Here is a 27431-nt window from a genome sequence, read left to right as displayed (position 1 = left end):
ACCTTTTCCTTCAACCAGTCTATCGGGACTGGCATTACTGTTGTAGCTCTCGAACAGCATCTTTCTTAAGGGGATAGACATCGTTAAACCTTCTGTTTTTGTCTCAAATGTCCGGAGGGGACAATAAGGGTGTCACAACGAAAACTATTGCTGAAGAAAACTCGAGCTGAAATGAATCGATTTAACGATGTCTACTCCCTTAATTCTTGCTCCGATCCTTTTTCGCTCAAATCGCAACTCTTTATAAAATAGTCATTCTCGTAAATGAAGGGGTAGAAATCATCGCTTCGAGACTCATCGCTGTTTTCGTAGCCGTAATACCGGTAGCTCTTGAATGAAAAGACCTGCACGACCGAAAGTAAAAAGATGAAAAAGAGCATGAAGAATACGATGTTTGCAAAAGTGGCTGCAAAAGTTGCTTTTATTCCTCGCCGAAAGTTCTCGCTTTAAATCACTTTAAAATTGTGCGAATTACAGATTTAAGCGTTCCTGTTTTAAATTGATGACCTGTCAACTTTGAAAGTCGAGGTTGATTTTTTGAGTTTATTTTGTATTTTTTCGAAATGAATAAAACAGAAATCTACATAGAAGTAATGATGGTGTCTTTTCTTTCTCTTAGAAATTACTTTGCTGGATTTAGGGTCGAAGGATCAGTGTTCAAAGATTTGCCAATTGAATGCGAGTTTTTAGATTTGCTCATTTTTGGAGCAAGAATTGGGAAATTGTGGAAAACGATGAACAAAAAAGCAGGTAAAAAACAGGTTGTGAAAGCTTGGAACACCGAGTTTAACTTTTGAGCAAGCAAGAGTTTTTAGCTATTGAAATCGAATTCGTGAGGGCTCAAGAAGCAGAGCTAGAATGAAAAAGGATACTTTTCAATGAGATTTTTCTTAAATTTGAATCGAGAAAAGAAGATTTTGGGTTTTTTAAGAATTTTTTTAATATTCGGGGTCGTGAGAAACGGCGATAACGAGTTCATAATAAGTATTGAAAAAAAGAAAATACAGCAGAAAGCGGACTCAAGCCCGAGGCGACGACGAAACTCGCCTCGAGGAGGAAAAAACATGTTTTTGAACTTAGAATGTTGCTGGGCATTACGGGGAGCGGGTGGTACTTTTTATACTTTTTTTAATAGCTTTTTTATAAAAAAAATTTTTTGAACCTTGAACTTGAACATGACTCGTATTTGGCTGAAAAAGCACAGTACTAAAGTATTGTGCAAGTAGGAAAGAAAAAAAGTTGTGAAATGAGACTCGAGTCAATGTCACGAAGATGAACGAATATGTAAATCAACATAATTACGAAAGAAAATACGAATAAAATAGAAAAATGGAGTAGGGAGGAAGAATTCAGGCCCGAGGAATATTTGCAGAAGATATTTTGCATGACTGTTTTTCGAAAAAAAAGGTTGATACGAAATGATTTTTTCAGGTACGATGATTTGTGTCTGGGCAGTTTCGCATTTTTAAGCGCGCGGTTGGCTGCGTTTTGAACTTGGCGCGTTATTCTGGCTCGGTGGCGGCGTGGAGCCCGAGCCGGGCGACGAGGAGCTGGGGGAGCAGGAGCCGATGCCCGAGGTTGAAGAGGAATGAGATTCGGGAGTCTTCTGCAGACTCTGTTTCGTTGAACTGCGGATGATCTGGATGTGGTCCGTGTGGCGATTCAGGCGAAAGAAGGAGCTCGCCTGGGGCGGGGGCGACTCCGCCTCCACCAAGTCCTTCTCGTTCTCGGCCGCCATCTTCTTCCGCGCCGTGCCCATCGGGTCAACGATCGACTGGTTGAGTTTTGTTAGTTCTTGTGAGGCAAAAAAGATAACACCTAAAAAGACGAATTGAAATCAAGGAAGAGTTTCGTTTTTTCAATCGGACATTTTCGAAATTTAAAGGGGATTTTCAGCCAATCAGAAGGCAGTCTTTTCTGTCTGAATAGAATGTTCGCTTCTGATTGGCTTAAAACCCCCTATAACAGTGACTTGCTTACCTAGTAGTGCGAGATTGTTGAGGACATACATGAAGACATTCAAAATGGCTAGTTTGGGATGATCAGCTGGCTCGAAGCCGTTTAGCAACTGTGGAAAGAGCTCCTTTGTTTTCTGCACGATGTACAGTAGCACGAGGGCGGCGATGATCAGAATCTGAAAAGCGGTTAGGAGGAAAACAAGGGAAGGGGGACATGCGATGAGTCTGACGAGGGCAGTAGAGGAGGCGATCTGTTTGCAGAGTTTGTCCTTTTTGAGCGCGAGCGGGGACTTGAAGTTGCGAGCGGCGGGGGGCGTGTTTGACGCAGTCTTGAGGAGCTGGATGCCGACGACGATGGCGGTGAAGATGAAGAGCGAGTAGCAGACGTAGGAGATCAGGTCGCCGGACAACTGGCACGAGACGGAGAACATGTCCGGCGAGTGCTGGCACATCGTCTCGTACAGGCCCACCTCCACCACGAAACCAACGAGCAGGACTGCCCATAAGCACCCGCCGACTAAAATTGCCACTTTAAAATTTGAATCGTCAACTTTGGAAGGACTAAAAAGGGCTGCGCGCCGCGTAACTTTCAAGTGCCTGCAAACAGAATAAATTGGTCCCAATGACAGCTTTATTGCCCTTCAAAAAAAAAATCGAATAATCGTCATTACAATTTTTTTTTGAGGAACAAGTAAGTTTACAGTATTACAGTATCCATGATCGATTGATCATCCTAAGCGTGTTTAGTTCTAGCCAGCGATTTAAATATTTAATCGTTAGAATAGTGGCTCGCGCGAAAATGATATTTTCGAGCTCGAAAACTAATCGATTCTCAACTTGAGCAAAAGGGTCTTTAATTGAGAAACTTTACTGGAAATTTGGAATTTCACGCCTCATGACTTCCGGCGCCAATTCTAACGGACCCCTTCTTTTTTCAGATTGTTTGTTGTTTTGTCTATTTTTTTTTATTGCCAAAAACAATTTCCAAAGGATGAAAAAAAAGAGGCTTCTGCCCTTGGTTGGCGCGGGCTCAACGCGAGGGGGATGTTTTCAAGCTCGTAAGCAGCCTTTTTTGGATTCCAAATTCTTGAACACTAATTTTTTTTTTCATTATCAAATAACTCACTTTTGTATTCTCTTCCATGGAAAAGAAGAAGAAGATTCTCATTGAGAATTTGGACAAAGATTTCTTTCAAGCTCAAATTTTTTTCGGTGTTTTTCGTCATTTTTGATGAAAAATTGAGTCTCTTTTTCAATTAATTAAAAAAAGGTGCGAGAAGCTCTTTTTTTAAACTGGCTTGTTTTTGAGAATGTCTTGCGTTTTCGTCCTTTTCCGTCGAAAAAAAAACTGCTGACGGATTCAAAGTTTATCTACTAATTGTTTGTCGCGCGGGGTCTTCTGAGTTCTACATTCTAGCGCTGTGACTGGAACTCTCTCGGGGTCACGCGAACCCACCCTAAAAAGGTGTTGTTGCTTTCTCTTGTTGATCTATGGGGATGACAGGGGCCACCCAGGATTTAAGACGCGAATTTTGTTATTTTTCATGATGTTTTCGAAGAAATAAATAGCCCATTCAAAATACTGTAGCGCTGAAATTTTCAATACCGTAGCTACCGAGCTTTCTCGTCTACCAGACGGCCAGCAGTCTAAGACGGTCAGGCCCTGACCTTGAATTATGACCTGGAAAATCGATTTTACGCCCAGTTTTTCTTTTCGAAAATAATCATAAAAATAACCGTCGAGAAAAAAATTTTTTTTTGGCAAAAAATATTTTTACCTTTTACTGCTGAAGACCAAAAATTTGAAAATCCGAAGTTGTTTCTTTTTTTCATCCTTTTTTTCGCATATTATTTCTTTCTTTTTTTCGCCCGCGCAATTTTAAATTTATTTTTTCTTTTTTTCAAAATATTTTTTATCTTTCAATTTCTTTCTCTCTGGAAAAGCCGTTTAATCGTCAGGAAAAAGCTGGGAAAAAGCAGCGATAGTAGTTTTGAAGGGAAAATAAAAAAACTGGTCAGAGTTGGCAGTAGCAACCACGGCGCTGCTGTTTACGAATCGGAAAACACGCCAAAAGCCACGCGAGGTAGCCAAGCCAAGGAGAAAAATATTTCCCACTTCCACAAGAACCGTTTCTAACCGCATTATCCAACACTTTCAAACACTAAAAGTCAAATTTTCCATCGATAAATGAAAAAAACTCGCGAAAATTGAACTAAAATCGACCAAATTCCAAAAATCGCGAAAATTTGAGAGTTGATTTTTTCAAAAACAAAGAAAAAAAGTCAGTTTGTCTGATTTTTTCTTAAAAAAACAGACGCCAAAGATTCCAAAAAAGGCATTTTTGTAGATTTTCCATTTTTGGAAAGGGGCCAGGATCGATTCCCTTGAGACAAGGTAGAATGCATTGACACCCTTAACAATAGGAGAAGAAAAGTCGGTTTGTCAACTTACTAAAACGTTATCGCTTTGAAAATAGAACTAATTACAATAATTTCTTTATTGCTTTGATCGAATATTCCTTTACTACTAAGAGGGAAGTAGTCATTTTTGAATCATGTGAGAAAGGACAATAATCGCCAAGGGCGGTTATATAACATCATCAAATCACATGTTTGCTGTTGATGAAAAGTGCGGTGATGTTTGACTAATTCCCAGCGTAAAATTAAGAGCTCAAAAATAAGCAAATTCGTAAACACGCAAAAATTAAATTAAAAAAAAAACAAAATGAAAAAAACTTTGTCGAGGAAACTTTTTTGAACATGCCCCGGGCCCAGCTAAAAGACGATGAAACTTTTCTCGTAGTACTGGTGTTTTTAGTCCGTTTCCTTAACTCTTGATTGCTCTATAACTGTACATACCTATGACAATTGTCGTGACGCGGCGACGAGTACCCTGGACATAGCAGTGCATCTTGCTGTTCCAGTAACGCTGACTGTACTGGCTTGAGCTTGTCAATCGAAATCGAAGCGGGGGAGATGTTTTCTCTTCCAAAAAAAAACTCTCTATTCGAAGTTCCTTCCTATCAGAATCGCCATTTTTTGATTTTTCCTTCTTCTCTTTTCGGATTAATCAGTCTTGATTCACGCGCAAGAAATGCGCGACTTTGACTTTTCAGCGAGGAAGAAGGACGCAGCTGGGAGGAGGGAGTTGCAAAATTATCCGACGATAATTTGTGTTCTTTTCGGAAAGAGTGGCTTCTCCGTTGTGATCGTCTTCCTCTTTCTTTCTCTCTCTTCTGCTGGCCGCAAGTTGGGTCGCAAGTGGCGTTGCGCCCCTTACCGAACTCGTCCGCTGGTTGTTTTTCTCGATCTAGACAGCAACGTCTGAAAACACTCGTCCTCAAAACACTCCTTCGCCATCCGCATTCTAGATCTTCCAAAAGCACCTCGCAACTTCATCTTCTTCCTCTTCCTCGCTCCATCGTTTTTTCGCGCTCCATTCCTCTTCCACCCCTTCCCTCCCTAATTTTTCAACCTTCTTGCGAGAGTGTTTGTTTCTCTCCTGGCACGTACGCAGTTAAATGCGTATTCTCTTTAGTCATATGGTCGTTTTCCTTCTGACTTTGTTTTGATTTTTGACAACAAGAAATAACGTTCCTCTGGATCGTTTTTAGCCAATTGAAGTCGTCGAATTCGTTGGTGTCTGGTCGACAATGGCCTCGATGCCGCCGGCCGCCAGGATACAACGCTGATGTCGACAGAAAACGAGAGGAATCTGAGTAACCGATGCTACCGATCCCCGATCTGCCATCCGAGATTTCGTCGGAGAGACCGACTTTGAGTACAGAGCGATACACACACTCTCTCTCTCAGACGGGGGAATCTGAGAGACGACGCCTTGTCACCAGATGATCCCGTCCGAGATTCGATAGCTTTGTTTTCCAAGCCAAAAATGTCTACTCTTTCCAAACATATTTTCAACCGTCGTTTTTTTTAATTTGAAAACCTTTCTCTTTTTCTTTTTTTTTCGAAAATATTTTCAATAAAATTGGAAGAAAAGAAAATGAAAGGAGCATTCATTTCATTTAGGATCCACTCAGGCGTAGCAATTATGCAGTAGATGCTCGCTGTTGTTAGCGAGCTTCCGTAAACGATAATATGTTTTTTCCCATGGTCGTATGTTTGGTGAAATTTCTCACGTAGGGAACTTGTCTCTCAGACGAGGCGAGGTACTGGAGGCACTGGAGCTTGTACGAACCCGCAATATGCCAATTCAAGATCACCATTGCGTGTCGAGCGATGCAATTATAGCAAGCGTATTCTTGCTTTGCTGAATTAATTATTCGAATTAATTAATTTTCAAAGTTAAGTTTTTCAAGCCAATTTTTGTCTGCTAGACAAAGGCTGATAAAGGGCTAAAAAGAACACGCAAATAATCAATCCTCAAATGACAGGTTTTCTATCTCCAAATGTTGTCACGTGACCAGCCATTCTTCAAAGATAAAGGTTTTTATACTGTTTACGGTTTTTCGATCCCGGTTATTTGCGACTATTTGCATGTAAATAAAGCTGGATCGGGTCGACTTGGAACGCTGGCAAAAAATCAGCTGTTTCTTATTCTGCAGATGACAAAATGAATGTACTATTTTCATTTTAGAAATTAAGTATTCAAGACAAAAATATTATTTGGAATCAAAATACTATTTCGACGGAGAAATCAGTAATTAGGATATTTTGACTGTTACCCGCAGAAAGATACTATTTATATCGATTGTTTTATTTTTAATTGATCCTAATAAGATATCTGCTTTTTGCATCCATATCTTCGAGTTCTCTGCACCAGTTAACCGCATGGGACAGAAGGTGTATTCCACTGCACTTAAGGACTTTTCAGCTAAATAACTTCCGAACGAATTGTCCAAATTAGATAAAAATTAAAATGGTTGTTCCTTCATATAATTGGAGCAGGTCTGATAAGTTTCAAGGAATTATCGGTTACCAACCGCCCTCTGCACCGGATTATATGCGGCCTAATTGCCGTCCCGCTGAGTGTTTGCACATTGAAACCGAACCAATATCAAGAATTTTGTCTACTAAAAGGGGTTTTATATGATTTCGATATCGCTGACTTCAAATATTGAATTTACTTTTTCGAAAAATCTAAATAAGAGATAATTTTTGAAACCCCCCAGAGATAAATGGCATTTTTTCTGCAATAAGGAAAAGCGCTATGCAAATTTTGATAGCGGATTTGAAATCTGCACCCCAAAATTAGTATTGGGTATAATTTTCAAGTTTATCCGACCAGTAGTTTTCTTAAGTGCAGTGGAATACACCTTCTGTCCGAGCGCCTCTATCCCCCGATCTGTCCCATGCGGTTAAGTTATAATCACTCGCTTTTCGAATCAACTTGTCAATCAAAAATGAAGTTTACAAAGAATCTAGTTTCTTGTTAGAAAAAAATCAAGCTTTTATCCTTCAGAAACATCAAGAGGCCAGGGCTTGAAGCTTCGTCATAAGCTAAAAGGCCTTAATTACAGTGTTGTCTACAGTAGTTTCAAGTGAAGTTTATGATTTCTGCGCCCAGTCAGGCAAGTAGCCGAAGAAGTCGATCATGCTTCCGGTCGACTGCAAGTTGAAAGCCTCCTAAAAAGATGCAATAAAACGCCTGGGAGATGACTGAGTGAGTCGCAACCTTTGTCGGAATCTCGACTTTTGAAGCGAGATAGACTCGCGCGGCGTCTTTGGCCGCGTTGGAGGAAATCTGGCAATTCTGAAGGGCATTGAACAGCTCCATGAAGGAAGAGACGGCAGCGTCGACAGCGTCTGGCCGAAGCTGGAAAACGTTGCCCGCGACGTCTTGGGTCAGCGAGCCGAGAAAGTCGACCTCTGGCTCGAGCAGGTCCTGGGTCTTTGTTCGCGTTGACGGAGTCGCCACGGCTGCGGCCACAACTGTGACTCCAGCTGAAGCGGCTTTGCTAGCTGCGCCCAGTGCGCCCTCAATGTTTCCACTGAAAAAACGAATTGAAAAAACGAACAGAAAGGGAGTCGAATTGAGACGTTCAACAAAATATCACGTTCGGTAGCTCGATTCAAGTGTTTTCGAGCCTCGGAATTTTGGAGCTTGAATCAAGCTACTTCGGCGAGGAGACTCGAAAACATATTTATCTCACGCGAGACAGATAATTTCAATTCCTCCTTGACCAATTTTCCATTTACCTTTCCCAACCGTCAGAAATGACTAAAATCATATCGGCGATAGCGTCATCTGTGTCAAGACTTCTCGCCGCGGTGTTCAGACCAAGCATTGTTTTCGTCTAAAAATAAAGTCAGAAAGTTCAAAAAAGAAAACTTCATGAGACCTTATCTCCGCCCCACTTTAACCCATCAACGCTGCTGTCGATTTCCGCAGCAGAAACGAACTTGGCGGGGAAAATGACTTCTTCGTCGGAATTGGCGAATGTCGTCAACGACACCTTGACGCTGGCGAGATCGATGCTCTGGCGGATCTTCTTGACAAACTCGAAAACATCTGTCTTGCGATTGGTTTTGCCCGACACGTCGAGGAGAATTGCAAGGTCGCGTCGCCCGTCATTCTCCGTGCAAGTCGTCTTTGCTCCAAAATAATTGGAAACTTGCGTGGCACAGTTGTCGCTAGAATCAAAATTAACGTCATTCTGGGGTCAGTTTTGACCCCCTGTCTGTTCAAAATTTAGACTGCAGATCTGCAGTAGCAAAAGCAGACTTTAAAATTTACTTACCCCATCCAGCCATCGTCGCAAATACAGTAAGGTTGACTGTAGGCATCGACGTAGCAGGTACCGTAGTTGCTGCACGTGACGTTTTCACAGGGATTAGAGGCAGTTGTTGAAGTAGTCGTTGTTGTTGGCGGATCAGTCGGTGGATCAGTTGGTGGCTCCACAGTAATATCAGGAGGGTTGTAGTCCGAGCAAGTTCCAAGAGCGCTGATAACTCCCGAGCAGCACTCCCTCGCGTCGGTATTGTAAGTCCATCTGTGCGGAAAAGTCCCGCAACATTCCAAATCCCTCTTTCCCGCATTGCTCGTTGGAACACATGAGGCAGCGTGATCGAAGCCATTCGCGTTGATGAAACTGTCGTCGACGGTGGTGAAGCTGTTGAACATTTGCTGAGCCACTTCAACGTCACACAAGCACGCTTGATTCTCGCACGAGGTGTTCTCCGACTCGTCGCAGACGAACTTGTTTTCTTCCGGAATGTAGTTGGCGATGTATTCGACGTTGTCAGGATCACATGACTCGGCCGTTCCAGGATAGCCGATGATTCTCAATAAAATCGAATCAAAATCGGTTTCAACCTATCCTGAGTCCTTTTTGATACACTTGTAGCAGCGGTGCCAGTTTCGACACTGTTGATCCAGACCGTCTAATGCTCTTCCTGTCGAAGGGTTTCGATTTGAGCTGACAAGAGAGCACCACAAACCATGGTGCCACCAAGGCCACCCCACCCCACCCTGAAAAAATCGGGGTGCATCCTTCACCACCCCACCCCACCCTGGGAAAACTGAGGTGCTTCTGTGACCACCCCACCCCACCTCGAAAAATATCAAGGTGCTATACAAACACCCCACCCTCGAGGTGGGGTGGTCGGGGTGATTTACAACCCTGGACAAGACCAGCGCGTTATAAATTATAACATATAATCATAAACCCTTCCCTTTTCGCTGAGAATATAAGCCGGAATTCGGATCGATTTGGCACCAGCAGCCGTAGTTGATCAAGTTATTTGCGTCGAAATCCATCACGCCCTCCATCAAAAGCATAAATTCCGCCATTGACTTAGATTGTACAATGAACATACAGTTATTTGCAGTAAAAACTACTTACCTGAATCATCGGACGATCTCCTCCAGCCAGCCGACCTTGCTGAGTCAGAAATTGCTCCCATGTTATCTTTTTTCCGGAATCGAAAAATGTGAGTTCTCTTCCATGATTTCAATAGTTTTTTTTCTTGCGATTCCGAGTCCTGCGGAGTGAAATCTTGAGCTGCGACAAATGACGCGATGAAACTTCCTCTCATTTTGCAGTTGATAGACTGATTCGCGCGTCCATTTTATATGAAGTTCAGAGTGTCTGACATTTTGAAAAATTATGTTGATTTTATGAAGTTGCCTAATTTTATTGAATTTCGGAGCTGGCGAGAAAACGCAGCAAGAAATTTTATGCAATTTGTGGATAAATTGATTACTCATTCTGCAAAAAAAATATTCTCTCGACTGTAGAGTTCTGGCGATTTAGTCGAATCATCGTTGTCCACTAGAAAATCTGTCTTTCAGACAGTCAACTGCTTTGGCTCCAGTCTTAGGACTCGTCTTCGGGTTCGGATGGACGATTGCCCACTGTATCTGCTTGGAAGGCTTGGAGAAAGAAGGGGGTCTGAAAACGTTTGATTTTGATTCGTGCCAAATTTGGAAATAGCATTTCGATTCATTTTCGCAGCTGTGTGTGCCTAAACCGCCCAACCAACCGGTTGGTCTATTTATTTAGCAAAAAAAGAGAGTCCAAGCCCGCTCACACACACCTACGCATACTCTGATTGTACAGCTGACATTACCTCTTTTGCAGCCAGTAACTGCCTTTTTGATCACTAACACGCTAATAATAATAATTGATTAATAATAATAATAATAAAACGAATTCTGGCCCGACAGTCCAACTTCGATCAGTAACTTCCTGATGCAGTTCCTTCCTTCTACTTAAACAACGAATTCTAGACCAAGGAGAGCGCCGCTTTGAGCCCTGGTCCTGGAGGGTTAAGCAGCTTAACCCATCTATGCAAACGAGCGCAGAGGAGGCGGCGCGCGTTTCCTTTCGCTCGATACAATCTACCGTAGCATCACCTCAAGTTCAACTCTTCTGTATTTCAATTCGTTTCGACTCCCGAGACGAGTTATTTTTGTTTTCAAATTTCAAATTTGACGATTTCTCGATTTCGACTTTTCTATTTGCGTCTTTCGCCTGTACAGCAATAGCAACTCGCCGTTTTAGGAAAAATGACTTTATTTTATTTTTAAAAATGATCTGTAAATAGCGACCCGAAACGGACTTGAAACTACTATTTTGTAACACGCAACCACCAACAACATAATAAACTGCTAAAACAAGGAACAAATAAACATCTTATAAATAACAACTTTTTCAAACGAATTTCTTTCGAAAATTTTTGATCGATTTGGAATTTTTTCTTTTTTGAAATTGAGGAGAAAATGTCTTCCTTGATTTTAGTTTGAGAAAGTAGCAATTTAGCGAAAATTGCGATGATTTTTCTTTGGTTTATTAATTTTGATTTTATAGATTTAGGTACAGTAAAATTCATCAACAGGGAATATGATCGGACGAATAAATGTGCTCGAGTGATTGTTGATGACTTCTGCCGAGGCAATTTGTTCTCCATCCCATTCCAGTTTTTCCACGGCATAACTTAGTTCAATAATTTGGGTTGATTCTTTAAAACAACATACGGTTTTGAGTTGCCGCTAACAAGATAAATCGTATTTCCGATTCGCGCTGCGGAAGAGAACGAATGCTAAAGTTAAATTTTACGATGACTGACTTTAATAAAAGTTTTACAAATTCATTGAGCTGGCCAACCACGGTCCATTTGGAGTCGCGTAGTAAATAAACATCTTTTGAGTATTCGAGGACAAGAAATCCGTCGTAAACTCCAATGCAGGAATGAAAGTAAATTTTTCTACAAATCATAATTAAAAATATTTAAATCAAATTAGATCATATGATTTTGTATCGAACGTTTTCGTTTATTGGATAAACTTCATCAGGATACTAAACTTAAGATGAACGAAAAAGAAACAGAGGAAAAAGAATACTTTTATGTTGAGAGAGCAGTGTGAAATTGCTAACTGACGAAAACAGAAAAACAAGATCAAAAAATGGCTGTTTTTAGTCGAGCGCCAAGGTGGCCCAAAACAGTGCTCGACTAAATTAAAAAGTTTTGAACTGTTTGAAATCAGATTGTTCATTTAGGGAAGGTCGATGCAGTAAAATAAGAAATTGTTCAGCGCTTCTCCTTTGACTCTCATTAGTTAGATTAGTTTGCAGAACATCAAAGTATTTTAAAGCATAGTCATTTTTTGAAAATTTGTATCGAATTTTCGGAGGATTTTTAGAGTGAAAGGACTCTAGAGCAAGTTTCGATTGGGCGATTTTAGTCTTGTATTGACTGGTGAGATTTTTTGTGCTTGGCTCACTAATGTAAGTTTCATAGCTTTTTTGAAAGGTCTTGCAAGTGGAAAAATGTTTGAAGATGGAAGAAGACGCATTTTTATTCTGGTTGTTAGAATTAACATGTTCAGTCCAACGAATACCAGCTCTTCGTTTGGACTGACCAATGTATTGCGCTTTACAGTCACATTTCCAGGAATAAATGAGATCACACAAATCGTATTTTTCAGGGACTCTTTTGAGAAATTTGCCTAAGGCTCTTTCGAGTCGTATGGTTTTCCAACTAACGACTAGGCAAAAAGAAGGTGTTACTTTTGGGCCACCTTGGCGCTCGACTAAAAACAGCCATTTTTTGATCTTGTTTTTCTGTTTTCGTCAGTTAGCAATTTCACACTGCTCTCTCAACATAAAAGTATTCTTTTTCCTCTGTTTCTTTTTCGTTCATCTTAAGTTTAGTATCCTGATGAAGTTTATCCAATAAACGAAAACGTTCGATACAAAATCATATGATCTATTAACGAAGTCAACCCGAAAAGATATAAATCAAATTACTTTGGAAAATCTGGTAATTCTGTCCAAGAATCGCCGTCGAATTTCTCCACTTTTTTGCGGCCGTCAGAACGGTAGGAGCCGACTGCGACTGCGTGGTCGTGGTAGAGCGCCAAGCATGAATCTTCGTGCGAGTATTTCGTCGCCGGTTTTGTTGAAACAACGCTGCCGTCGAATTCTTCGCATTTTTTGTATTTTTCATAAGGAAAACAAATCAATGCTAAAAATAGGAAAAAAAGGGACTTCATTTTTTTAACATTTTGACGTTTCCTTTACCTGATTGTTGATCCGCCGCCGTTACAGCAGCAGAGCTCAAGGAATACGAATTGCCGAGTTTCGCATCTAATTCTTCGATTTCGCAGTCGTTGATCATCGCAATCTATTTTTTCAAGGAATAAAAATATTTATAGTTTACTCGCACAATTTCTCGCACAAAATTTTGACCATTTTGTCAGGCAGATTTCTCGAAAAAGGGCCGAATTGTGCGGGTCCGAAATTCGAATTAATTTGCTGTTACTTTAAAAAAGATCAATTTTAGAGCCCTAAAATGTTAAAATATCACTTTTTTCGTCAATTATCCCCGTAAATTCTACGTGTTTATCAGAAAAAAAGGTAAGAAATAGCATTTTTTACGTTTGAGCAAGCAAATTTAACAGAAATTCACAAAGATGGCTTGTTGAGCGAGTTTCATTAATTTTCGCAAAATTCGGAAAAAGGGCCGAATTGTGCGGGTCCAAATTGTGCGAGTCAACTGTATAAGCTGACACTTACTCTAAATTTATATTCTCCGTATCCACCAATAACGTAGACTTTTCCGCGAACCAAAGCAGAAATCGACCAGTAAAGGTAGTGATATTCATGACTTGAAGAAGGCATCTTGATTGTGCGGGAACTCTCGCTTCCGTCTGGCTTGAGAACGTAGCTCAGAAACTCTGTTTTTGATTGGTAAGAAAGCACCATCAACGAGTTCTTCTCTTGATTTTCGAGGTCTTCTCGCTCGAGATCATTTTTCAAATCCTAGCGAATCTTATAAAAACCAAGCTTCAATTTTCAATCAAACCTGAGTAGCCCTAGAACACCGCGCCTTCTCCTCCTTGATTTCATCTTTCAAATGTTCCTCTTCGCTTTTGCATTGCTCGATTTCGCTTTGAAGATCAGCATTTCTTAAAAGATAAATCAAGTCAAAAAGAGACCGACTGCTCACCTAATCTTCTCGATATCCAATTTTTCCTGAATCTCGCCCTTCTCCCTTTTCGCTTTTTCTAAATCTTCGTTGATTTCCTTCAAAGCAGCCTGTTTTTGATCCGTTCTCGATCTTTTAAGCTCCATGTTCGCAGCGATCAAGTTGGCATTCTCTCTTTTCAATCTTATTACTTCCTCATCTAAATTCATTCAAACTCGAGAAAAAATCTTCCCAAAATAAACCTTTTTGAGCTTGACCCTGAAGCTTCTTCCATAAGTTGTAATTTCTCGTTTTGAGTCTGAATCCATTTTGAAAATGAAATTTAAATGATGGAAATTACCGTTTTTCCTCGTTCGAAAGTCTTTCATTCTCAATTTTCAAGCTCGCCAGATTTTCAGAGAGATTCTCGGATTTTAGATAAAGAGCTTCAATTTCAGCTTTCAAATGCTCGTTTTCGCTTTCTAGCAGGGCGGTCTAATTTGCATTCTTGTAAATAATCTCGAAAATTTGCGAGATTAATCTTCTTTGGAAAAAAATTCTGAGATTAGTCAAGACTGGACTAGTTTCGAGATTAATCTTTTTAGCGAGGGTCGCGTGGCTCGGGGGAAAAATTTGGGTGGCGCTGGCGAGCTGTGAGCAGTGCGAGGCGGCGCGGACAAAATTTCAAGCTGCGCTCCAAGCATGTTTGAGTTTCATTTTTCTCTCGCGCCGTCGGCCATTGGTCCACCAATCACAGCGCGCGTTTCAAGATTATTTGAAATAATCTCGGAACTATTTCGAAAATTTCCCGAATTAATCTTTTTTATTCAAACAGACTAATCTCGCGTCGAGATTAATGTTATAAGAATAAATGAATAGTCTTCGGAAAAAAGACTATTTACAAGAATGCAAATTAGACCGCCCTGCTTTCTAGGCCATTTGAATGCTCCTCAAGATCAACCCGTTCATTTACTGCTGAAATCAATTTCGCAAAAAATACAAGAAAAACGATCATTTCTCTTTTGAAAAACTCTGTCCTTCGGAGCCAATGGTAAAAAAGCCGTGAGTCACCTTCTGAGTAAAGACGTGCCTTTCAGTCTGAGAGTCTGAGAGTCTCAGTAAATTATTAATAATATTCATTATTAGTATAATTAATGCCAGTAACTAAAGGGTTCACGTGACTATCAAGCTATATTTTAATCTTTTTCTTTCTTGAAATTGAGATCATTTTTCATCCCTTGGCTCGGCAACCTTTTCGGAAGTTTGGCCCAAGACTTGCCACTTCTCGAAAATAATGGACACTAATCGGCGCGCTTTTTTGCAGCGCCGACAAATCGCTTCTTCGATTTCGTCGAATCAAATTTTTGATTTTTGAAATTTCTTTATTTCTTGGCAGAAAGTTCATTTTTTCAAAGCTCATTTCTCAGTTCTTTTCTTCCAATCATGTTCTGGTTGATTTTCTCCCAAATTGGCTTGTTATGTTCGTACATTTCAATTCTCTCTTCTCTGATTTGATAGAACTCGATTACGATTCGCTCTAGAATTCCAAAATTCTCGTCGTTTCTTGGCAGTTGCTGGAGGACGAAGCCGAAAACCTGCCATTCGTGTTTCTCGAAATTCCAGCAAAACGCCGGCGCCCCAAGATCTAAAAAAAGGAATGAATTGCTAATTGATTCTCTTTTGAACCTGATTCTTCGGGAGAATAAGGCTTCTGGCCCTTGGGCTTGGCCCACCAGACGCCTTCGTGGCCTCTGAACCCCTCGAGATGCTTCTTGTTTGACCAAATGCTCCATTTGATCACATTGAAATGAGCATCTGGATTAGTCGGGTTCATTTTCGGACCGATTATCACGCAGCGATCTTTGTCTTTATGCGACTTGTTTCCTTGACGTTTCTGAAGCAGACGATTTCAACCATAAAAACGAGCAATTCGAATTACATAAATATTTTTCTCGACTTCTGGCCAGGACATCATCTTCGCGGGCTTGGAATACTCGCCGAGAATAAAATCGCCGCGCGCCTTCAAAACGACGTGGTAGTACTGAATTCGAATCTCGTCCACGATCTCGAATCGGCCATCGAATTTTGGGAAAATGCGCCGTATCGGACGAAAACTTCTCCAGCCGCAATTTCGTTTTTGGAAATTTTCTTTTGGTCGTAGCATTCTCGGACTAAAAAGAACATCAATACTCGCTTCGAAGAGCGAAACCTACTGGTGACGAAAAAGTGTTTGCTGACAATTACTCCTTTGCAGTGAATTGGCTCGAAAGCATTCCATCTGGGCTCGAAAACCTGTGCAGAAAACATGAGTCAGGGTCTGAATTTCAGAAATATTCTGAACGAAAAATTACTCATATTCTGAAATTTTCAACAAAAGACTCAAAAATGAAATTTGATTGAATACTCTGAATGTTTACTCTGCAATCACAAATTGAAAATCTCAAAGCCGAGTCACGTTAAACGATTAACAGCCAAATAAACTCGTAAAAAATTCTTGAAATGAAGGGAAGTTTTAAAAAGGAAGAGAGTTCAGAAGATGCTTCATCTGTTCCCTTGAATGTCGTAGTCAACGTCAGCAATCAAGTTAACAACCAAGCAGAAAAGAAAGGAGAAGAGAAGGAGAAAAAGGAGAAAAATCGTGCATGAATAAACTAAAAGGTCTTTCGCTGATTTTGAAGATTGCAGTGGCTCTTCTGACCATCCACGGAATCGTTACGCCTTTGATTCTTTCGAAAATGGGTACTCGTTCAGACTCGCAGGACAATTCTACCGATGCGGAAGCTTCAGGTAAAGCTTATGATCTGAACACTGCCAGTGCAAATTTTGTTTAACAACATTTAAAAATTTAACATAGATGTTCTCCGGCTTCAAAAAGAGATCGAAGAACTCAAAAACAGTCGCTCATTGATGGTTCTTTCTGGTTATGAATCTCAAACAGAGATTCTGAGCTACGTTGTCAAACCAGACGGAAGCAAGAGTTCTCGGACAATCAAAATGCCTCCTTCAAGTCACACATATCACTATCTTTACCATTCGATTTCTGCTTTGATTCGCGGAAAAGTCTACATTTTTAGCGGATACCAAGATTATGAATTCAGAGTAAGTGTCAGCTTATAAATATTTTTACTCCCTGGAAAAATAGATTTCGATGATAAACGGCTGCGAAATCGAGGAATTAGATGTGAAGCTCAACAATTGGTATTACTATAGCTCTGCTACAGTCACGGCGGCGGATCAACAATCAGGTAAAGGACAAGTCGAAATGTTCAAAAAATATTAAAATTTTTAGCATTAATTTGTTTTTCCTATGATGAATACAAAAACTGCGAAGAATTCGACGGCAGCGCGGTGTCAATAAAACCGGCGACGAAATACTCGCACAGAAGTTCATGCTTGGCGCTCTACTTCGACCAACCAGTTGGAATCGGCTCCTCCCTTTCTGACGGTTACAAGAAAGTGGAGAAATTCGACGGAGGTTCTTGGATAGAATTACCAGATTTTCCAAAGTAATTTGATTTAAATATCTTAAAATAATGATTTGTAGAGCAATTTCCTTTCACTCCTGCATTGGAGTTTACGACGGATTTCTTCTCCTTGGAGGTTATTACTCTGATGACCGAGAAGATTCAAAAGATGTTTATTTATTTCGCGACTCAAAATGGACCGTGGTTGGCCAGCTCAACGAATTTGTAAGACTTTTATTAAATTCAGCCATATAAATTTAACTTAAGCATCGGTTCTCTTCCGCAGCGCGAATCGGAAATACGATTTATCTTGTAAGCGGCAGCAAAGAACCGTATGTTATCTTTAAGAATCAACAAAAATTATTAAACTTAGTAACGCCGTCGAAAAACTGGAATGGGATAGCGAAAAAATATCCTCGGCAAAAGTCATCAACAATCACTCGGGCATTTTTTTCCGGCCGATAATATTCCCTGTCGCTGAATGTTTCTGTGCATAAACTTACTCTCAGTCAAATAAACAAAATTTACTGAAAATCAGACGCCTCTTTTTGCTACAAGTGTCCCTGCCTTACCTTCAAACTTAATAGACCCTGACTGAGTTTTTCTTCACAGGTTGCCGAGCCCTTCATTCCATACGTCTTTGGCGTTGAGTTTATCCTTGTCCAAGTTGTACTTTTTCCTGTACAATCCTCCGTAGCTGGAAACATCCTCGAATCTAGCAAGTTTTTGAAACCAGAAACACTCTTTATTCACTTTACCTCAAATATTCATATTCCTGGTTGAGCCAGATTCCACCGTAGAAGTCCTGATCAAACACCTTCTTTTCATTAAAAACTACTGACTCAACTAAGCCTAGGAGCAAAAGCCAGATCATTTCTCTATTTTATTTTATTGAGAAATGCTGGAAAACGCCTTGAAAAATAGTTTTCTAGAGAAAATAAGCAAACTTCCATTTAAATTTTAAAACAGTCGCGCCATTAAAAAGCTTTTCTTTTGAATAAGATTAAGGACAAAAGGATCCCAAAAGGTCATCAACTCGAGGCATTTCCGCGGCGCGGTACGTAAAAATACTCAAAGCGCGAAATTCTGAGCTTTTTTTCCTTCAAGCTCGCGAAATCGAAAGATCGTAAAAACGAAGAGACATAAACCGTTACATTTCGTCGCCGACAATCGTCTTTTGTAATTGAACGAATTCTGAGTGTTTCCTGAGAGAGAAAATAAAGAAAACAGCTGTTTTTTTTAAGAAAAATTGTCTTGTGAATCGATAAAAAAAAGGTAAAAAATAGCTCGAATGATGGTTTTTCCCTCCAATTTGCCCTGAATATCAACAATAATTGCTCAATTCCGCGGAAAAAGAGAGAGCGAGCGGCTTCATAAAATTACTGTCTGTTTGCCAAGCGAGAGCGAGTCATTCGATGATTTCTTCGTTTTCAGAGTCCGTGCGAATTAAGATGCAAAAAGAAGGGCTGATCAATCGATAAACTACGTGCCAATATTCGAAGAAAAGAGAGAAAGAAAAAGGGGCCCTTGAATTAAGTTTTTTTCTCCAGTGATTTTCAATCAAGAAAGAAGAAAGAAAAAGAAATGAAAATGCAGCCGGCGTGAATTTCAAATTTGCTCAAACTTGGCTGCATAAAAACTTTACAGCTCAGTCTTCAAGCTTCAAGCTTCAAACAGAAAATAGGAAATCAACGAAGAAGAAAAAAGAGAAATGCTGAAAAGAGGGAGAAAACGCTCAGGAAAAGGGTCAGCTTCTTTTTATATCTTCTGAGAGAAGAACTTATGAAGAGCAAATATTGATGCTTCTATTTCCTGTTTTTTCATCGCTGGTGACGCTTTTCTATTGTCGTAATTATTCATCTTAGGAAAGTGTCAATTTTTATGATCATCTATTAATAACAGACTATTATGGAATAGTAAGCTGAAGTTACTAGTAGAAACTTGGTCACGAGTGAGTTGTACTCTCAAAACAATACACATGGCGTCATTTACGTTTTTACGATTGCGCTTCTAAAAAAGGGATATCGTAAAATACCGCGGCGGTCTAGCCTGCCTCTCAGGCATAATTCTCAAGTCAGCATTATCGCCAATCACGCGTTCGCGAAAGAGAGAAAGTAGTACCGCGGTCAGATTATCTCAGAAGGCCGCCGCTTTCTGAAATCTGTAAATTGCCGAATCCCCCTTTTTTGGCTTTTTTCTAAGGGCATTGAATACAGAAGTAATTGAGCGATGAAAATTCTCAGCGCGGCGCAGTGCTGCTGACCCTAATCGATAGTCTGGGCCGAAGTGAACGAGTGGGACGACGACCAGAGGGCCATCAGGGGCAACAATCAGGCAAAGGGCAAAACTCACGAGAACAAAAAAAAAGTTCGAAAAATATTATTTTTTGCAAAATTTCGCCAACTATTCTGGAGGCAAAGCAAGGTAAGAGAGGGGGAAATTATGGAATAATGGGCGGGAAATTATGTGGTTAGCGATTCAACTTGAGAATCAAGGCGAGAAAAATGGAGGTTTGAAGAAAATAGAGATTTTTTTGTTGGAAAAAAAGGATGACTAGATTTAATCAAATAGGTAGGGAATGAGTACGGGAGAAAAATTACTGCGTCAGAGAAAATGGCCGTAAAAATGATTATGCGGTTCATAAATTGCTTATTAATCACGATCATCGTTGGAGAATTTTAACTGAGAAGATCATCATTTTTAATCACAGCAGAAAGACAGACGTTCTGTCTCCTTTGAGAGTTCTTTGATTGTTTCGCTCTTTTTTTCCGTAAAATTTGCGCAAGACAGCGTCAGAATCAGAATCAGAAAGGCTTGAGTTGAACTTGTGTTCTTGCTCGTAAACGTGACATTTACGTCTTTCCCTTTCTCTTCTTTTCTGATTACTATCTCGTAGTGCACCTGCTCAGCCAGCAGTACCACTACTAGCGTGAAAGCAAATCGACCGGAAAGTCGAGAAAAAAAACTTTCGCAAAAAGAAATTTTCGATTTTCCCCTCGAGGGGCCCCAAGGGCTCCCAAGCGGAGTGATTTTCAAAATAGAAAAAAAAAATCTTTCAAGAAAAGGTCGAAAACTTCAGACTTTTTTTGGTTGGAAAGAGAAGAGTTATTTAATGAGTGATTCACAAATTTGCTTTGCATAATAATGCACGCAGGCGATTTTATGGGAGGGAAAAACGCACGCGATTGACTCCAAAAAGAGAGAAAAATTCGGTGGGGTGGGGGAGAGATGGCTTCGGAGATTGCGACGATTGAGACGGTCGAGACAGTGAGTACCTGTAGCAGTAGTTTGCCCCGAAATGAGTCCGAATCTAAAATGCCAGAAGACGAGACCTCGGGCTTTCTTGAAGATCAAACTTCAGAAGGAATTGATGACAAAAATTATCAGTCAAAGAAAAACTAGAATTTTTAGTCGTAAATTTGTTTTTACGAACGAAACTTCTCATAAATTTGAGCTTTATTGAGGCTCATTTGAAAGAAAAGATCATTTGGAATTTTCTGCTGAGTTTTATTTTTTATCATTTTTTTGTTTTTGTCATCTCGGAAAAGACGATTCTGAGACGATTCCAGCGCCGCGAAATGGAGCCGAGCGATCCAGCAGCCTCAGCCACTCGACGATCCACTACTCGGTGGCGCAGCTCATCGGCGACGTAATCGGCTTTTGCAGGACCTGCGTGAGATTCTCCGTCATTACCACCGGTCTAGTGGAGCACATTAAATGGTCTAGATGGGCCTTCGTCGTCATCGAGTTCATCATTCTTTACACTTCATCTGCTATGCAGGTATCAAGCCTTTCTTTCTTTAATTTCTACTCGAAACTTTCAGCTTCTCAACACAGAAAGAAAACCGACGATCACGACTTTCTTATTGTTCTTAATTGGGCCCATTTACTCGACTCTTCAAACGCTCTTCTCGCACGCCAAATGCATATTCTACGGTCTGCAGAATCGACGTCATAAAGGGCTTTATGGAAGGAAGCTGATGATCGAAATGGAAGCCATGGCCAGACACTCAGCTCTTTACTGGATGACCGAAGATGCAATGCTCCTTGGCAGCAGGTACTTTTCAAGGCCGAAAGCAAGTCTAACTTGAATTCTAGCGCGTTGTTTTTGACTCTGGCTCATCAGGCCGATTGGCTTCAATTTCCTCTTCCCAACAAGTTTTTTCTCACAAAATCCATCAGACAGGTACTTTTTCCTCCTTTTCGGCTTTTTTCAAACAAAATTGCAGGTTTGTATGGAGCGAAATGGGCTGACAAGCCTGAATGTTCCGGAATGGGTGCTTTGCGGCGTCGGCTGGATCCTGACGTTCTTCAGTTATTGGCCAATGGACTACCTCTTTATTACGAGAATCTGGATTTTACTGTGGAGTTGTATGTGGGCCTGCGACTTTGTTGACTTTACCTGGAGTCTGTTCGTCTTTCCAAAGGTCAAAGGAAGAGCGTTTCGGCCCGGGCCGGTTCCGCAACTGCACCAAGCAGTGAATCGACTCATGGAACTTGGCTTCAGAGCATTTGCAATTGTCTTGTCTTCTTCTTTATTCATACCGATGATTTTCCGCAGCTTGCTAGCAGGTAGAAACAACACAAAATCTCCCCAAAACCAAGCTTACCTTCCTAGACGAGCACTTCCACGACAAGGACATCTTCATGAACGCTCTTTACACTTACGGCTACGAAGCTGTAGGTGCATTCGCCCAGCCGATGAATGACACGGAAAAGAGAGAGTGCTACAAACCCCCGATCTTCAGCGATTGCCAGCAGTACAATCTCGTTTCTTACAATGTTTCAGAAGAGATTCACGACATCAAGAAGTCTTCTCAAATCGTCCTAAAGGTACAAAAACAGCGATAGAGACAAAGAAACAAAAGTTCTAGCGCGACTCGTATTCGGAAATCCACGAAGCAGTTGAGTACTCGATCCTGATTTACTGCTTGATGATGATGCTGTTGACGATTTTGTACCACTGCTCGACGGAATACCTTCGCAGAGGGCGAATTCGCGTCACGGAATTTCACGTCATTCTTCAGAAGTCGGTCCTCTTCGCTCCTTATTCGAGATATCTCTGGGGAAAGCGCAAAAATGAACCGTCAAAGTTTCGCTCAGGTAAATAAAGAATTGGGGAGTTGACGTTATTAGCAATGTTTACTCAAGTATACATCGCTCTTCAAATCGCTTCAATTCCAATGCTGATCGGCATCGCCGGCTACGTCCTGATGGATTTCACTTCCTACGACTTCCCACTCATCGAAGGTGCTACAGTTTGGGAGTCCGTTCTTCAGACCGAGTCCTACCCCGGCGGCGTTTTTAACTACATCGCCAAGTACCTGCACTACTACATCGGGACGAACATCTGGGCAGTGACCGTGCTCCCTTGTCTCATGTACTACACGGTCTACTGTTCTTCCATCCAAGTCTATTTCAACTATCTTCCCAAAATCCGCAGCTACGAGTTTAGCTCCTACCGTTCAAAATACACCCGCTTATTCGGCGAATATCAGTAATATTCAGTAACTAATTCAGCTTTAACCAACTTATTTATTTCAAAGTTTCAAACCAAGGTTCGCTGTAAAATTTTGTACAATATTACAGTAATGACTTCTGTATTTTCCGCTTATTTCGAGATCAGCATTTACTATCTATTAGATTGAATTCTACCGCTAGCAAGTTATACCATCAAAAATCATCCCTCTTCATTCAAGACCACGCTTCATGTTTTCTGTATTCTGTAAATAACCAAGCAACTGAATAAATTTATATATTATTTAAAATAATTCAGGAGCCTTTTAAATTGCTGGAAGAATGTTTATTAGATAGAAGTGCACAATTCTACAAAAAAAGGAGTTGCAAGTTTCTCGATTTTTTAGTATTAAAATTTTTGGAATTCTAAAATATAAATCTTTAAAAAATGAGTTACAGCACTAGCGGAATTTTTCGGAACACGGTCATGGAAGTCAGTACAGTGGAACAGAAGGGCGTGGTAATGAGAAAAAAAAATGATGGTCGATTGATTGATGGAACGGTTTCTAGGAGTGTTCTGGCCGGTAATTGCGGCCGAGGCAAAATGAGGATAAGGAATAGCTGCGCGCGTCGAGCTCGTTGAAGATCTCGGCCGTGCTGGTAGATTCTAGCTTTAGTTTCTGAATAAATGGCTCGAGAAAATACAGAGTAAAAATGATTTGATTAAAGCTTCATTGGGAACTCCCAAAGTTAACCCCCGAATACCCTCACTTTGAGATCGGAGCGACAGGGCCTTCTTTGAGATTGCCCGCTGTAATTTCTTCGAGCCATTCCTGAAGTGAAAAAGGTTTGAAAACGTCCCCGGCGGTCGTGGGAGTTTCTCGGCCCGAGTCTCCCGAAGTTGAGCCGCCTTCGGAGCCGTTTTTGTTGTCAGAAAGCTCGTTGCTCTCCAATTTAGCATTTTTGCGCTCTGGTTTATGCTGCTTTCGCACTCGCTTTGCATCCTTCTGACTTTGATTCAGCAGAACTTGCAGGGCAGCTAGCTCGTCTGTCGAGTCCAAGCCCGAATCGATTTCTTCTAGCCAGTGGTTCGAGGCGCGCTTCATTGCAGGCCGATAGCTTTATAGAAGAAGGATGAGAATCGAATTACAAATAATTGAGCTTACCTCAAAAAGTGTTTTTCCGTCAAGCCAGCTGGAATAACTCCATGAGTATTTCCCAGCAGCGCTGCAAAAGCATAAGGAATCACCCCAGTTTGCTGGTTCACCGCGGTTTTCGCCGCTTCCGGCAACTTTCTCGGAGATCTTCGGATGATGTTATCGCCCGATTTGAACGTCACGCAGCCCAGAACTTGTGGCTGTTCTGGCTCGGGAGGCGGTGGCATGCTTTTTGGCGCTTCGGGGAAAGATTTGCGCTTTTTCGTCAAAGATCGGTCTTTTGTGATTTTTCCATTAGCGGATTTCTTTATTCTAGTTTTCGCCACTTCTCCCTTCTTTTCGTAAGGCAGCGATTTGTCTGGCGCTTTTATCGATTGTCGCAGACGATCTGGCCGTGCTGGCGATTTTTTGAGAGACAAGTCCTTGTTGATTTTCTCCTCTTTCTTGATTCGCTTCGCCTCTTTTTCGGCCTGTTTCTTTTCTCGCTCTAGAATTCTCTTGGCTTGGCGGGCGAGGCGCTCGACTTCCAGCTGCTCGCGCAGGAGCTTCTTGGGCGATTTCCACAGCTTGGCGGCTTTGAGCATTTCTTCCGAGAACTCGATTCTGCCCAGGTCGGTGATGGTCAAGTTCGGGGGACGGAGGATTGAAGAGCGAATCGATTTTATTCGCGGCTTTCGACTGTTGCTTTTTGGGCTGATTTTTTCTATTTATAGTAGTTTTTAGATTGGTACATAGATATTCTGCTAGGTTAATTAGGACATTATCCACGTAGGAATATTGTTTCTTTCTCATCATGTGATTGTTGTTTTATGAGAAAGAGTGGATTTAAAACTACGGATTAGCATCATAATCATTGACGATGAATTTCGATCAGAGTAAAAGAGCCCTTGCCTAGAAGGAGAAGTTGTACCATTTTGATTTGAGGTAATTTCGGATTTGGACAAGGCACTTTTCGGCGGCGAAGTTGTCGGCTTCGCGGTAGTAGCTTCTGACGTCGGCAGTTGATCTGATGATGATGATGGTGGTTTTGATAAGTCTAAATCTACAGAAGCGTTCCCAGGTTAATTTCTTTCGTGGGAAAGGGGGAGTTTACCTTGATGTTGAGGCGGCTTCGCGGAGTCTTGAGATGATGCTGATAATTCTGATTCTGAACTTGGCTTTTCCAAGGAAAGTGCCAAAGGAAAGCAAGTGCTTTCGACTTTCGTTTTCTTGCTATTTCGCTTTTTCGCCGGTTCTTTTGAAGTTTTCTCCTTTTCTGGGGAAAGTCCTGGCAGAAGATCCTCGTCTACAAGCGATTCGTCGCTTTCCTGATAGTTTTTCTTCGGAGTTCGACTCGGTCTTCCAGCGCTCGATTCTTTTACTGGCGGATCTTTTGATTTCTTCGGCGGTCTTCCGACTTTCTTTCGATTCTTCGCCGTTTTGGACTGGTTTTCTTGAGCTGAACTTGGCTCTTTTTCTGGAGAGGAGGAACGGCTCATTTCTTCGATTAGCGATTCGTCGCTCAATGATTCATGGTAGCTTTTCTTCGATGCTCTGTTTGGTCTTTTTCGCGGAGCCGGATTTTCTTCGGAAATCGGACACTTCTCGGACAGTTTTTCGATTTCTTCAGCTTTCTTGATTTCCTCGCTATTTGGCTTTTTCTTTGGCGTTCTGCCTCTTTTCTTTGCAGCCATTTTTTCTTCGCTTTTGACGACTTTTTCGGGTTCAATTTCGGCTTTCGCGATTTTTCCTTCTTTTGGAAGCGGCAAATCTCTTTTCTCCGGGCTGTTCTGGCTCTCTAACGAAGAGTCAAGAAAAACAGGAAAGGATTCGCAGGATTCTATCAGAAACATAATGTCATCTTCGTGCAGCAGTGGACCGCAGCGGTGCGAGGCGATCGATCCGATTTTCTTAAATACAGCTACTTCTTCTTCTGAAGCCGCCCTATTCAAAAATAGATGAATAATTTATCAAAGTAATAAAGAATAAGAGGCGTTCAAATCAGGGATATATTTTTGCCTGAAAATGAGCGAGCGATGAGCGGTATTTGAGCGATGAGCGAGCGGAGCAATAATCCGCTTGCGGCTTCGAGAAAACGATGCGATAGCCGCGCTTTGCGTGGCTTTTTATCATATTCTCGAAGCCGCAAGCGGCTTTATTGCTCCGCTCGCTCACGGCTCAAACACCGCTCATAGGCTATAGTCATAGCTCGCTCATTTTCAGCCAAATTCTAAAACCTGGTTCACATTCTTACCGGAGCCGCAGATTCAAAAACTCCGCCCTTTTCTGAACATTCGATTTGTGCAGTCTTCTGTCCTTGAGTTCTTTGCAGCAAACCCACCGCTCCTTCTCACGCTCGATCCAGCCAAGAGAGACGCCGCAAATCTAAAAATTGCGTGGTTTGGAAATTTTAAAAGTCTGACTAGGAGATGAAATTATGTTTGTCAAAAATGACTAAATTCAATTGCGAATTTGGGAAGAAAAAATTGTCTTATCAAAAGTTTAACCGTCTAGAGGGGCTCGGCAACCTGTGTAAAAAGCCTGAGTCAGATTTTGAAAAGCGAAGCGGCTTTGGATTTCAGCTTTTCAGACCCTGACTCAGGTTTTCTTCATAGGTCGCCGAGCCGAGGAATACGTAACCGAATTTCCAGTTTATTTCAGTCAAGCGGAAAATATCTATATTTTTTCTATATCATGAAGATAAAGATCTACAGATATTAGAAAACAGATATTTTCCGCTTGAATGAAATAAAATGAAAATTCGGTTACGTATTTCTCCCAAATTCGGTCACAAATTCAGTAACGTAACAGAGCCTCCATTTTGATTACAGTCAATAATAGCTAATTCAATGATCGCTACTGTAGTCAATTAAAAATGTACCTCACTCCTGCCGTGCTGGGCCATGGGCACGGCTCTGCGCCAGAATTTTCAATTTCCGCAATTTTCAAGTTTTCACTTTTCTTTTTCTATTTTTTTCTTCAAAATCTTCTTTCTCTTTTCTTCGACTTCAATTTTCAACTCAATATCTTCCAACAATCGTCATTTTCTCAATTAATTTTTCGACGAAAAAAATTTTTTAAAAGATATTTTTTTCGAAAAATGGTTCGAATTTTGGGTTTTGGAACGGTCGGTGGATTTTCGGCGAGCTGGGCGGTTTTCTACTACCTCGAAGTGTCTCATCTCGAGCTGGAACTGGCTCCGGGCCCAATAAGCGCGAGCGGGGGCGCCCGGACGCCAAAACGACCAAGGGCGCGGAGTTTGCCCCAAAGGCGCGAGAAAACCCTTTTTTACGCTGAAATTCAAGGACTTCTGAACAACTTCTGATTCAATCGACCAGCGGAGATTCGCTTTATTGGATTGATTAAATCCTTTATCGAAAAAACTCGATTTTCGCCGCGAAAATGAGCGAAAAATTTGAATTTTCTGGAGAAAAAAACTAACTTTTTCTTTGTAACTTTCAATACTTTGTGAATTATATCAAATAATTCATTGATTATTGATTAAATAGTGAATAACAATGAAAAATAGTTTTTTTTCTAAAGAA

The 27431-nt window shown here is 41.0% G+C and overlaps 6 protein-coding genes and 2 long non-coding RNA genes across 10 annotated transcripts; 2 read left to right on the top strand and 6 right to left on the bottom strand.

The window, feature by feature from the left end:
* Positions 1–631: 631 nt before the first annotated feature.
* LOC145699839 (uncharacterized) lies at positions 632–5401 on the bottom strand. Of its 3 annotated transcripts, XM_081777096.1 has the most exons (5): positions 4818–5401; positions 3737–4110; positions 2177–2475; positions 1981–2134; positions 632–1818 (listed from the first exon to the last, which is right to left on the bottom strand). In XM_081777096.1, exons 2-5 carry the CDS (start codon positions 3789–3791, stop codon positions 1466–1468), a joined length of 861 nt encoding a protein of 286 aa, XP_081633222.1. In that variant the 5' UTR covers positions 3792–4110; positions 4818–5401; the 3' UTR covers positions 632–1465. The 3 variants fall into 3 exon arrangements, with proteins under 3 accessions (XP_081633222.1, XP_081633223.1, XP_081633221.1); XM_081777097.1 differs by lacking the exon at positions 3737–4110; XM_081777095.1 differs by lacking the exons at positions 3737–4110; positions 4818–5401 and adding an exon at positions 3085–3595.
* Positions 5402–7333: 1932 nt separating this feature from the next.
* Positions 7334–9831, bottom strand: LOC145696638 (uncharacterized). Its single transcript, XM_081773709.1, has 8 exons — positions 9764–9831; positions 9588–9714; positions 9235–9308; positions 8660–9174; positions 8261–8552; positions 8118–8215; positions 7594–7909; positions 7334–7544 (listed from the first exon to the last, which is right to left on the bottom strand). The coding sequence occupies exons 4-8, from the start codon at positions 9040–9042 to the stop codon at positions 7467–7469; spliced, it is 1167 nt and encodes a 388-aa protein (XP_081629835.1). The 5' UTR covers positions 9043–9174; positions 9235–9308; positions 9588–9714; positions 9764–9831; the 3' UTR covers positions 7334–7466.
* A 1401-nt stretch (positions 9832–11232) lies between these two features.
* On the bottom strand, positions 11233–14379 carry LOC145697918 (uncharacterized). Its single transcript, XM_081775126.1, has 10 exons — positions 14191–14379; positions 14093–14148; positions 13872–14049; positions 13728–13830; positions 13439–13684; positions 12944–13046; positions 12671–12887; positions 11507–11627; positions 11398–11462; positions 11233–11356 (listed from the first exon to the last, which is right to left on the bottom strand). The coding sequence occupies exons 3-10, from the start codon at positions 13994–13996 to the stop codon at positions 11233–11235; spliced, it is 1104 nt and encodes a 367-aa protein (XP_081631252.1). The 5' UTR covers positions 13997–14049; positions 14093–14148; positions 14191–14379.
* Positions 14380–15223: 844 nt separating this feature from the next.
* On the bottom strand, positions 15224–16156 carry LOC145699412 (uncharacterized). Its single transcript, XM_081776685.1, has 4 exons — positions 16043–16156; positions 15769–16000; positions 15516–15723; positions 15224–15474 (listed from the first exon to the last, which is right to left on the bottom strand). The coding sequence occupies exons 1-4, from the start codon at positions 16105–16107 to the stop codon at positions 15239–15241; spliced, it is 741 nt and encodes a 246-aa protein (XP_081632811.1). The 5' UTR covers positions 16108–16156; the 3' UTR covers positions 15224–15238.
* A 1743-nt stretch (positions 16157–17899) lies between these two features.
* On the bottom strand, positions 17900–18188 carry LOC145697917 (uncharacterized). Its single transcript, XR_014133904.1, has 2 exons — positions 18052–18188; positions 17900–18008 (listed from the first exon to the last, which is right to left on the bottom strand). It is a non-coding gene; the product is annotated as an uncharacterized LOC145697917 (long non-coding RNA).
* Positions 18189–18409: 221 nt separating this feature from the next.
* On the top strand, positions 18410–18812 carry LOC145699453 (uncharacterized). Its single transcript, XR_014134021.1, has 2 exons — positions 18410–18568; positions 18730–18812. It is a non-coding gene; the product is annotated as an uncharacterized LOC145699453 (long non-coding RNA).
* Positions 18813–20822: 2010 nt separating this feature from the next.
* LOC145699830 (uncharacterized) lies at positions 20823–23058 on the top strand. The gene is made up of 7 exons (XM_081777086.1): positions 20823–21074; positions 21118–21350; positions 21392–21479; positions 21523–21865; positions 21912–22126; positions 22168–22396; positions 22445–23058. The coding sequence occupies exons 1-7, from the start codon at positions 21069–21071 to the stop codon at positions 22792–22794; spliced, it is 1464 nt and encodes a 487-aa protein (XP_081633212.1). The 5' UTR covers positions 20823–21068; the 3' UTR covers positions 22795–23058.
* A 16-nt stretch (positions 23059–23074) lies between these two features.
* LOC145699827 (uncharacterized) lies at positions 23075–27066 on the bottom strand. Its single transcript, XM_081777083.1, has 6 exons — positions 26768–27066; positions 26141–26271; positions 25001–25830; positions 24799–24949; positions 23917–24591; positions 23075–23869 (listed from the first exon to the last, which is right to left on the bottom strand). The coding sequence occupies exons 1-6, from the start codon at positions 26789–26791 to the stop codon at positions 23518–23520; spliced, it is 2163 nt and encodes a 720-aa protein (XP_081633209.1). The 5' UTR covers positions 26792–27066; the 3' UTR covers positions 23075–23517.
* Positions 27067–27431: the final 365 nt, after the last annotated feature.

Source organism: Oikopleura dioica, chromosome 2, assembly GCF_907165135.1.
Source record: "Oikopleura dioica chromosome 2, OKI2018_I68_1.0, whole genome shotgun sequence".
In the NCBI taxonomy this organism is placed as follows: Eukaryota; Metazoa; Chordata; class Appendicularia; order Copelata; family Oikopleuridae; genus Oikopleura; species Oikopleura dioica.
This window is presented reverse-complemented; position numbering and strand designations above follow the sequence as displayed.

Bases quoted from the DNA above. Each gene is read 5' to 3' on its own strand.
- LOC145699412 (XM_081776685.1), bottom strand. From the start codon at position 16,107: ATGGAATGCTTTCGAGCCAATTCACTGCAAAGGAGTAATTGTCAGCAA. The intron at 16,001-16,042 runs GTAGGTTTCGCT...TGTTCTTTTTAG, and splicing joins CAAACACTTTTTCGTCACCA to TCCGAGAATGCTACGACCAA. The intron at 15,724-15,768 runs GTAATTCGAATT...CGTCTGCTTCAG, and splicing joins AAGTCGAGAAAAATATTTAT to AAACGTCAAGGAAACAAGTC.
- LOC145699839 (XM_081777095.1), bottom strand. From the start codon at position 3,184: ATGACGAAAAACACCGAAAAAAATTTGAGCTTGAAAGAAATCTTTGTC. The intron at 2,476-3,084 runs GTGAGTTATTTG...TGGCAATTTTAG, and splicing joins CCATGGAAGAGAATACAAAA to TCGGCGGGTGCTTATGGGCA. The intron at 2,135-2,176 runs GCATGTCCCCCT...ACCGCTTTTCAG, and splicing joins CTGCCCTCGTCAGACTCATC to ATTCTGATCATCGCCGCCCT.
- LOC145699827 (XM_081777083.1), bottom strand. From the start codon at position 26,791: ATGGCCCAGCACGGCAGGAGTGAG. The intron at 26,272-26,767 runs GTACATTTTTAA...CGCAATTTTTAG, and splicing joins CCCAGCACGGCAGGAGTGAG to ATTTGCGGCGTCTCTCTTGG. The intron at 25,831-26,140 runs GTAAGAATGTGA...ATTTTTGAATAG, and splicing joins TTTTTGAATCTGCGGCTCCG to GGCGGCTTCAGAAGAAGAAG.
- LOC145697918 (XM_081775126.1), bottom strand. From the start codon at position 13,996: ATGGAGCTTAAAAGATCGAGAACGGATCAAAAACAGGCTGCTTTGAAG. The intron at 13,685-13,727 runs GTTTGATTGAAA...AAGATTCGCTAG, and splicing joins GGTGTTCTAGGGCTACTCAG to GATTTGAAAAATGATCTCGA. The intron at 13,047-13,438 runs GTAAGTGTCAGC...TTGAAAAAATAG, and splicing joins ACGGAGAATATAAATTTAGA to ATTGCGATGATCAACGACTG.
- LOC145696638 (XM_081773709.1), bottom strand. From the start codon at position 9,042: ATGTTCAACAGCTTCACCACCGTCGACGACAGTTTCATCAACGCGAAT. The intron at 8,216-8,260 runs GTCTCATGAAGT...CTTTATTTTTAG, and splicing joins TAAAGTGGGGCGGAGATAAG to ACGAAAACAATGCTTGGTCT. The intron at 7,545-7,593 runs GTTGCGACTCAC...GCATCTTTTTAG, and splicing joins AAGTCGAGATTCCGACAAAG to GAGGCTTTCAACTTGCAGTC.
- LOC145699830 (XM_081777086.1), top strand. The intron at 22,127-22,167 runs GTACAAAAACAG...CAAAAGTTCTAG, and splicing joins CTTCTCAAATCGTCCTAAAG to CGCGACTCGTATTCGGAAAT. The intron at 22,397-22,444 runs GTAAATAAAGAA...TGTTTACTCAAG, and splicing joins ACCGTCAAAGTTTCGCTCAG to TATACATCGCTCTTCAAATC.